General features: G+C 48.3%; 1 protein-coding gene across 1 annotated transcript; it reads left to right on the top strand.

Moving 5' to 3' along the window:
- Positions 1–508: 508 nt before the first annotated feature.
- LOC142297438 (olfactory receptor 2D2-like) lies at positions 509–1,447 on the top strand. Its single transcript, XM_075341666.1, has one exon. It carries the CDS (start codon positions 509–511, stop codon positions 1,445–1,447), a length of 939 nt encoding a protein of 312 aa, XP_075197781.1.
- Positions 1,448–11,094: the final 9,647 nt, after the last annotated feature.

Raw genomic sequence — 11,094 nt, 5'->3', positions numbered from 1 at the left:
TTCTGTCCTTTCTTCCTTCCTTCCTTTTTCCCTTTCTTTCTTTTTTCTTTCTTTTTCTTTCCTTCTGTCTTACTTTCTCCAATTTTTTTCTCTTTCTTTTTCTTCCTCTATTTTTTCTTCCTTCTTTTTTCTCTCCTTTATTCCTTCCTTTTTCTTTCTTTTTCTTTCTTTTTCTTATTTTTTCCTTATTCTTTCCTTATTCTTTTTTTCTTTTTCTCTATTTTTTCTTTCTTCTTTTTTCTCCTTCCTTCCTTTTTCTCTTTCTTTTTCTCTTTCTTTAGTTATTTCTTTCTTACTCTCAATTTTTCTCTATTTTCTTTCTATTTTTCTTCCTTCCTTTTTCCTCTTTCTTTCTCTCTTTTTCTTTCTTTTTTCTTTCTCTCTATTTTTTCTTTCTTTCTTTGTTTCTTTCTTTACTTTTTCATCTTCAGTATATGTTTACCCTTCTTACAGCTTTGTATCCTCCATTATAAGTATTGCACTGTGTATATCATCCTGAATGCACACGATGGACATGAATAACCTGACGTCTCCCACAGAATTTGTATTATTGGGATTTACGGACAACCCAACCATTAACTTTGTCCTTTTCTTTGTCTTCCTCGGTGTCTACATCATCACCTTTACTGGAAACCTCCTGATAATCTTTATCATCCTGGTGAACCGTCGGTTGCACATCCCCATGTACTTTTTTCTTTGTATATTAGCCTTTCTGGATTTGTGTAATTCTTCCTCCGTTGTCCCTAAGCTCCTTTTGGACCTTCTTTCTGTGCGTCGAATCATCTCAGTCGGTCTGTGCGGCATGCAGGTGTATGGGATCCTTTACTTGGGAGGAACAGAATGCCAACTCCTCGCTCTCATGGCCTATGACCGATTTGTGGCAATCTGCCGGCCGCTCCACTATCCGGTTGCGATGAGGTGGAGCACCTGCTTCCACTTAACGGCCTTTGTGTGGATATTTACCTTCATAACTTGCATTATCCCCTCATTATTTACTCAAATGAAACTTTGCTATCCCAACCTCATAAACCATTTCATGTGTGAACTCTTGGCCATCCTGAAGCTCGCCTGCGGAGACATCCACCTGAGCGTATACCTCATATTTTCCATCAGTTTTGTATCTCTTCTTATGCCCTTTATGCTGATTATTATATCATATATTTGTATTATAGCTTCTGTGATGAAGATTAAATCTGCCGGCAGGTCCAGAGCCTTCTCCACGTGCACCTCTCACATCATGGTGGTGGCCTTGTTCTTTGGGACTGGGATGTTGATGTACTTTGGTCCATCGTCAGAATACTCATCAGATCGGGAGAAATATGTGTCTATATTTTATCTCATCGTCTCTCCGATGTTAAACCCGCTAATATACAGTCTAAATAACAGAGATGTCAGAGAATCCATTCGGAAATTATTTTCAAAATTGACTGTTTCCAGAACCTTTTAAAAGGATGGATGGGACGTCTATAATATGACGGAAAGATGATTGCTCGAGGCTGGACATGGCAGGGGATCATCTTCCGGACTTCATTTGACAGCAGTATTATCAATGATGTTGTAGAGCGGAATTTCTTGGATAACCGTTAAATTTGTTATTTTAGGTTGTGATTTATTTTATGATCTATACCTGTTTTTCATTCATCTTTGAAATCACTGTAAATTTATTTGTCATTTTGAAATTTCAACTTAAAATAAGTTTGGCATCAGTAGCCCCAGACTTTCCTTTAACCCAAGAGATTTGCTACAAATACATCTATGGCATACTTGTCTATTCACCCAGATAGTGTGGGAAATTCCTGGAAATAGGGAAAACTTCTAAGACTCCGAGAGTAGTAAAAAAATCTCCAGACAAAGCACAACTCAACTGTATCACATCTTAAAGAAGTCAACACAGTTGAAAAATATGGTGGAGCAGAGAGCCATGAGCTCCTGACTCCGTCACTCACCATGGTTGGGTGCTTTAGGCTTAAGTTGAAGAACAGTAGGGACTTTTAACATCTGGAGGCACAGAGGGGACATTATTACTATGTGGAAGCAAAAAAGGGACATCAAAACATTAAGACTATATATATCTAATATATAAAGCAGAGTGCATGTATGTGTGTATGTGTGTTTATGTATGTATGTGTGCCACCCCCACGCCAGCAGCCGGCGCTGCTTGGATCCGGACCTACGATGTGGCTTGAGGGGTGTTCTGGACCCGGGGGTCGCGCGGACACGTCGAATAAAAGGGGAGGACGTAGATGTACGGGCTCTATTGTAAACTGTCTGTGATGCCACCCAAGGTGTGTGGTGAGATGTAGCACCACCGCTGCTGTTATAGGATACCCGGGGGAGATGTAATGGCAGCTAGCTGTTAACCCCTACATGGGTAGGGATGGATGCCCCAGGACCAAGTGTTGTGCAGAGTTGCAGGTTTCAACACACTCACAGTTCAGTTGTCCTGGTGCTAGACGAGGTGGTACCGAAGTATTGAGTCAATAAATACATTGTTCTTTGGTAAACCAAGGTGATGATGGCCGGCCTCCGCTGACGGGTGTATCTGGTCCCCCTCCTGGGCTAGTAGTCAGTGTCCCTCTCCTCTGCACTTTGTGTTTCTCTAAAATGGACCTCCCGGTGTGTCCTTTTGTGGGGAACCGTGCCCGTCGACGCTGACCCGTGGGATCTACCGGGCCCTGGCGGATGCCCTATCCCTCTCGGTGGGTGGTTGTCACTTTTCGGGACTTAGGTTGGGACAGGACCTAAAATCCTGCCCTCAATCGGTTAATTAGCTAGGCCGTCGGTGCCGGTCCTGGCTTCAGGGTCCGAGTACCCTCTTGTGCACGGTTTCCGGGTCGGTTCTCAGGTGTCAGTACCGGCAGGCTACAACCCTGTCCTGGTCCACCTCAGATCTCCGTCAGCCGTCTTCCCATCTCCTGCTGACTCTGACTACTGTCTGCCACCTAGACAAGGCACTAGGGCTCCCACCCCGGCACCTGTCAACTTCACCTTCCCACTTCACTCAACTCCAAGCTAATCTGCTTGTTTTCCCGCCCCAGGTGCTCTAGACTCCTAAGTGGGCGTTTTCCATTCGCCTGGTCCCGCCCACTGGTGCGTCTGTCCTACTCTAAGGGGGTGACTAGTTTTTCAGGTCAGCTGGTTTAACCCTGTGTGGGAAAGGTGTTGTGCGGGGGCCTAATCTGTGTGACTACCTGGTTTTGCCAGGGCGTCACATTCCCCCTTGGTAAAATACAGACCGTCCGCGGGCTGTCTGACCACCACCATTTATTTAAACCGGAACTAGAAAAGTAAAACATAAATACAAGCATAATAACATATTTTACAATTTTTCTTCCCTTACGGGAGGCACATTTCTTAAACGTTGTACAACATATAGAAGGGAATGGGACGGACCGGACCACCTTCTCATCACGCCCCCACCCAAAACAACCTATTCCTTGGTGCCACCGCTAAACACTGGTGCACACGCCTTTGCCTAAGACCAGGAACAGGTCCGGGTGATGCACACACAGGCCGGGTAAAAAGTTCCTTACCTGGCAGTCTTTGTCACGGGCCCCAAGTCCGGGAACCCCTGGCCTGGAGGGTAGTCACCGGTTTTGGTAGTGACTGGGCCTCGGCCTACTTCACTGCAGGCCCTTCCTCCAGTCAGCCTCTCCAGAGACTGCAGCAGGACGTGGAGGTGGTCAGGGTTTATTTACAAGGCCCAAAATGTTTTGGGTTGGCTCGCCAGTCCTGAGCCATGGTCCTTTTTAACTGTATAACGGTACAACTGGGGGTTAACTGGGGTAGCCGGGAACCGCTACCCTAATCTTCATTGGGGCTTGGAAATGGTGGAGAGGGTAGGATACAAAACTCTTCTCCCACTTTTACCCACCTCTTTACATCGAGGGCGAACCATCCCCTCTCTCCGCAATGCTGGGTGTATGAGACCAACTCTCCGGGATCTATGTCTCGGCCCGGGTGGCCCGTAGGCAAATGAGGGGCCACAGCCCTCCGGGACACAAAGATCTCGGCCTCCAGGCCCGGTTCATAAATAAAGCCCCATCCCTTTTGGCAGATAAAATGCCGGACCTGTCCTTGGTATGTCGAGCCCCATACCCGGAAAGTGGCCTGCCGGAGATTATCTTTTTCCCGGTATGCACGATTTAATACCTCAGCCTTTCTCTTCTCCTGGGCCGCGATCTCCGTCTTCAGCTGCACATGCTCAGTGTGGCTGCATGAGCACTTAGGCTCAGGATGGTACAAAACTCTAGCCACCTGATTCCTCATGCGATGGCCAGTTGGTGCTGCAGAGTTAGCCGACCCCAATGTGGGTGTCAATGACGGGACTAGACCAGTTTGAGGCACAAAAGAACCTCGATCCGTAACACACACACACACAGACAGAGATACACAGAGACACAGAAACAGACACAGAGACAGATAATATAAAGAACTCTATGGTGACGATTAGAAGGCAATCACTATGAAAAAGTGAATGATGAGAAAAAAGAAGTGGGAATGAAACAGAAATTATATAGAAAACTGATGAATATAAGTAATTGTCTAAAAAGACATACCCGTCCCAACACATACAATACAGTGTCAATATTTGAAGAAGGCAACAGCCAAAACGTCATTAATTTAATTGACTGATCATTATTGAATAATAAAAACTTCAAAAACTTTCAAAAAAGTTCTTTATATTATATGTAAACTTGTTTTTCTCCTGAGCACCTAGTATACGGTGAGCTGGATCTTAATTACATATACACTCAGAGACAGAGACACAGAGACAGAAACACAAAGAGACAGAAACAAACAGAGACAGAAACAAACAGAGACACACAGAGATAGTGACACAGAGACACACAGACACACAGACAGAGACACACAGAGACAGACACACACACACACACACACACACACACAGACACACAGAAACAGAGACACAAAGAGACAGACACACAGACAGAGACACACAGTGACAGAGACAGACACAGAAAAAGACAGAGACTCACACAGACAGACATACACAGACACACAGAGACTGGCAGGCAGAGAGAAACATAGACAGAAACACCGAGACAGAGACACACAGACACACACAGAGACAGACAGTTACACACAGAGAAAGAGACACACAGAGAGAGACAGAGACACACAGAGACAGATACACACAGACACACACAGAGACAGACACAGAGACAGATAGAGACAGACACACACAGAGAAAGACAGAGGCACACAGAGACAGATACACACAGAGACAGACTGTAACATCTTCCCTTGGCCACAGACTAAGATGACAGTCACAGATAGACAAGGGCTAGCCACCAAGTCGGCAGGACCTCAAGAACCCTGAAACTCTTTAACCCCTATACAGGGATTTGGAATTACACAAGGTCCAGGAGATCGCTGCCTATGGAAGGCTGCAATCCAGGAAAGAGTGGTCATCAGGCAGGGTTTTAACCAGGAGGCACAAAAAGGGACAAATTCGGGAGGCAGGAGCGTAGTCAGGAAATCAGGCAGGGGTCGAAACCGGAGATGGCAGCAAGGTACATAAACGGCAGGTAGGAGGGTAGTCAGAAAACAAGCAGAAGTCATAACATCAAAATCACTAAACAGAACAGGGCGGGACAGGAACCAGAAATACAGAACTATCTCTGGCAGTGGCCAGCAGACAGGAGGGAGAATAAGAAGGGTGTGGTGTCTTCCCATTGGCTATAGCTGAATGATGGTAAATTCAGCTGGAAAACACACGCCACCTACAGTCAGCCAGTGGTACTGCAGGTTCCAGGGAAAGTCAGCTTAGTGGATGAGCAGAGCCTTCACTCACCAGAGCCAATGGCATCGACTCCTCTCCCATCCCCAGCACTATCCACGGCGGGAACACGGTGTCGCCTGGCGATCAGAGCAGAAGTCGCAGGAGCGGACTCCAGTGGTGACATGACACAGAAACACACACAGAGAGACACACAGAGACAGATACATACAGAGACAGACACAGAGATACAAAGATAAACACACAGAGACAAAACCACACAGAGACAGACACACACAGATACTCACAGAAACACATAAAAGATAAAGACACACAGACAGAGACAGACAGATACACACATAGAAAGAGAGATACAGAGAAAGAGACACACAGACACACAGAGACAGAGACACACAGACACATACAAAGACAGAGACAGACACACAGAGGCAGACACAGAGACAGAAACACACAGATACATAGACACACAGAGTCAAGAGAGACACAGAGAGAGAGAGTGAGACACACAGACAGAGACACACAGAGACAGACACAGAAAAAGACACAGAGGCACACAGAGACACACAGAGACATAGACACACAGAGACAGACACACAGAAACAGATACACAGAGACAGATATACACAGAGACAAACACACAGAAACAGACACACTGAAACAGACACACAGAAAGACAGACACACACAGAGACAAACACACACAGAGACACAAAGACAGACACAGACACACAGAGAAACAGAGACACACAGAGACACAGACAGAGACAGACACACACAGAGACAGAGACACACACAGAGACACAGAGAGACTGACACAGAGACACAGATACACAGAAAGACAAAGAGACACAAAGACAGAGAGAGGCAGACCGAGACAGAGAGGGAGTCAGACAGAGAGAGATGGAGAGTGAGAGAGACAGAGAGACGCTTAGTTACTAATTCAGGCAATGCCAGGTACTGGTAAGAAGTTGAAGGAAGGATCCGGCACAAAAAACTCCTTATAGTAAAAACCGTGAGTAATTTATTCCATTCTCCGTGAACAGTCATCTATTCATATTGATCTATTCATTCTTATAATCATGTGCTATTAGCATAATATAATCTGGACTTACTTTTATTTCTGTTATTGTTCATATTCACATTATTTACATCCATGTGGATGGTCTTGCATCTTATAAAATCTAATGAGTCACTTGTGTGCATGTACGTGTGCATGCGTGCATGTGTATGCATGCATATATATACATATATGTATACTTATATATAATAATGTGATTCGATTTAATGTGAGCTTCTTTTCTTCACCTGTTTTTCCCATGCAATTATGTTGCTTCAGCCCCTCTCCAGTGTCCGACTGATGGGTTAGTCTATTTTTGTAGTCTTGTGTTGCAGACGGGGCACTTATGACTAAGGATTTTTTTGTTTTTATTCAAGTCCAAAACGCGTAAAGCTCCCCCGTTATAGATACAATCTTGGGTCTCCACTACATGTTGGTTTTTAACATTTAAAATAAAGGCTACGATGTTTTTACTATAAGGAGTTTTTTTGTGCCGGATCCTTCCTTCAACTTCTTACCTCTGCATTACCGGCTGGGACCTGCCGGTGGATACCGTGCACTTGCTGGATTCCACAGCCCAGGCTACAGGTGAGCTGAAAATTTCTCTTTTTCTCAATGCCAGGTACTACAGCTAGTATATATATATATATATATATATATATATATATATATATATAAATATATATATATATATATATATATGTTATATATATATGACGCCCTGGAGAAGGTAGTCACAATTAGGCCCATGCATAACATCACTCCCAAATTTAGGAACACCAGCCAACCATTTAAACCCTAGTCACCCCCTTAGGGAAAGATAGACACACCAGTGGGCATGGCCAGGCGGTCGGTGCACGCCCACCCAGGGGTCTAGACAGCCCGGGGCAGGAAAGTAGACAGTTGAGTCAGATTCTGGTGACGTTCAAGATGAGAGGAGCTGGGGCTAGGTGTAGTCCCAGCAGGAGGAGGGAAAGTTCAATTTGAAGGTGCCAGGGTTGGAGCCCTGGTGCCGCTGACTAGGAGGCAGATGGTGGTCTCCGTCAGCAGGAGACGGGAAGACGGCTCAGTGGAACCGAGACGTGCCGGGCCAGGGTTGTAGCCCGCCGGTACCGACACATGGAACCGACCCAGAAACCATAGCACAAAGGGGGGTACTCGGACCCTGAAGCCAGAACCGACTGGAGCTGGTTAATTAACCGATTGAGGCCAGGACTAGAGGTTCTGTCCCATCCAAAGTCCCTCATAGAAGACAACAGCCCACCGATAGGGGATAAGCGGTCACCGCCAAGCCCCATAGATCCCACGGGCCAGCGTCTGCGGGCACGGCTCCTTAGGCCACATCTAGCTGGGAGCGGACTCCTACGTTACATACGGGGAAGTCAGACACACAGAAAACAGTGCAGGAGAAGAATAGAGACCACCAGCTGGGTGTGGGACCCGAGTACATCCGGCTGCAGCACCGGCCACGACCACCTTGGTCTACCAGAGACTTGTGTGTTATTTGCAACATGTACACTGACATCCCCCCTGCGGCCGTCACTCTCCCTGCATCTGAGCCATCGGGTCCCGGGGTCACCATCCCTGCCCACGGAGGGGTTAACAGCTCGCTGCACAACATCTCCCCTGGGTGTCCCGCAACAGCAGCGGTGGTGTCCCACTTCACCACACACCGTGGGTGGCGTCACGGACTCATAACGTACATATACGTCCCCAATACACAACCCCTTTTAGTTGAAGTGACCGCAAGACCGCCGGGTCCAGGGACCCTCGAGCCACCCACAAAAGGCCCGGATCCGAGCAGCGCTGGCTGCTGGCATGGGGGCGGCACATATATATATATATATATGCATGCATTTAAAGGGATTCATTCAGAAGCATCAACTCCAGTAAGCTATCTATATGGGCATGTAAGTCACAGAAAGCTGAATAAACGTGTACTAGTTATATCTACGATGTGATCACTGATGTATTATTCCAGAGAAATCTGGGGTTTTTTTTTAATATGTAAATGAGCTGTTACGATCTATGGGCACGTCATAGGTCTCCCCAAGAGGTTCCATTTGGGGGTATGTTTTTTACTCCTGTATGACATTCACTAATTATAAGCAGCCAACAAAAAGCAGATGAAAGACAACCCCTCACAATAGCTAATAACAGGTTTCTCAGTGTGAGACATGCGGCAGACAAGCCGACTCTCCTCCCTGGTCTCCCGGCAGAGCTGTGCGCGATTACAAAGAGCCAGGAGTGAAGATGGGGGAACCTTTAGAGGTTCGGTTCACGGCAGCAAACAAATGGAACTTTCACGTGCCCAAACTTTGCCCGATTAGGTTCAAAATCACTGATTGGCAGATTGAGTCTCCACCCACATACAGCCAGCCATAAACAGATTACTTCTGGGGGAGGGTCGGTGGGCTTTTGCAAACTTTTAGGGGGGTTGCACACTACATCTAATCATGCTGTTGTTATCCCCACTGCAAGCAGCTTGCACAGGGCTGAACACTAAGGGCGGCTTTGCACGTTGCAACATAGCACGTGCGATGTCGGTGGGGTCAAATCGAAAGTGAAGTACTTCCGGCGTCACTTTCGTCATCGTAGTGTGTAAATCCTAGATGATACGATCAATGAGCGCAAAAGCATCGTTATCGTATCATCGGTGCAGGCTCCGACTTTTTCATAATTACGCTGCCGCGACAGGTACGATGCTGTTCCTCATTCCTGCGGCAGCACACATCGCTGTGTGTAAAGCCGCAGGAGAGAGGAACATCACCTTACCTGCCGCCGGCGGCTATACGGAAGGAAGGAGGTGGGCGGGATGCTTACATCCTGCTCATCTCCGCCCCTCCTCCGCTATTGGCCGCCTGCCGTGTGACGTCGCTATGATGCCGCACGACCCGCCCCCTTAGGAAGGAGGCGGGTCGCCGGCCAGAGCGACGGTCGCAGGGCTGGTGAGTGCATGTGAAGTTGGCGTAGCGATAATTTTCGCTACGCCAGCTATCACAAGATATCGTACCTGCGACGGGGGCGGGGACTATCACGTGCGACATCGCAGCATCGGCTTGCGATGTCGCTGTCGCGGGCGGGGAGGAGGGTGTCAGCACTGCGCTCACCCTACAGCTCGGGTCCGGCCGCTGCTGCTCTGTGGTGGCTCGAGCGGTGGGCCGGATCCCGGGGGTCTCGAGCGGCGCTCCTCGCCCGTGAGTGAAAGGGGATCGGGTTTTGGGATATAGTTTATTGTCCGTGACGCCACCCATGGCTGTGGTGATTTGTTGACACCACCGCTGCTCTGTATGGGGATCCCGGGAATGATGGTATGGAGCAGCAAGTTGTTGAGTTGCCCCTCCGTGGGTAGGGGTTGGTGATCCCGGGGCCCAGTGATGTGGTGGGAGATGCAGGGCTTGGTGGGCGCAGGGACGCGGGGGCAGCGCTGTGCCTTGCGGCACTATGGTACTCACTCAGCCTGAGACGATGACACAGTTCTCGGTAAAACACACGGCTGGAAAGACGGTTCCCATGGATGGCTGCACTTGCTTTTCCCCAGTAGTTGACGGTCCCTTTGTCCTGCACCTAAGATGATGATGGTTGCGATGGGTTCCCACCGGTAACCCGCTCCCCGGCTTGGATATGGGCCGGAGGAGCCCTATTTTGCCCGCAGGCGCTGGCCCTGAGAAACCGGTGCCCTGGCGGTGGCGGTGTCTCTCCGTTATGGTCAGACTGTTGCCTTCTATCGGGACTTGGTTGTTGGGAGACAGTCGTCCCCTTCACTGACGGATTTGGCAAATTATGGCGACTCCTAGCCTTGCCGGGATCCGAAAGGCCCCTGCCCTGGTGCTGACTGTTCCTTGTACACTGCTCCAGACCGCCGGGTCACCACCCATCCGCGGTCCTTCCAGTAACCTCCGAGCAGTCACCCCTGCGGACAATCACCGCCGTCTGCTGACCTTGCTGTCTCTCAGCCCGGGGCATACACCCGGACCAACTTCAGGCTTTACAAACTGTCACTTTTCACTTTACTTCAGCTTTTCTCCTAAGCTCCACTACTACTTCACTTCCTTCTACTTCCACTTCCTAAACTGATCTCTAGCTCTTCCCTGAGCTCAACTGCCTGGTTTTTCCCGCCTCCAGAACTGTGAACTCCTCGGTGGGCGGAGCCAACCGCCTGGCCCACCCCCTGGTGTGGACACCAGCTCCTGGAGGAAGGCAACAAGGATTTTGGGTAGCTTTGGTGTTCCTAACTGGGGTGTAGGGTGTGGTGGTGTAATGACCTGTGACCC

The sequence above is a fragment of the Anomaloglossus baeobatrachus genome, chromosome 3 (genome assembly GCF_048569485.1).
Source record: "Anomaloglossus baeobatrachus isolate aAnoBae1 chromosome 3, aAnoBae1.hap1, whole genome shotgun sequence".
NCBI classification, from domain to species: domain Eukaryota; kingdom Metazoa; phylum Chordata; class Amphibia; order Anura; family Aromobatidae; genus Anomaloglossus; species Anomaloglossus baeobatrachus.
This window is presented reverse-complemented; position numbering and strand designations above follow the sequence as displayed.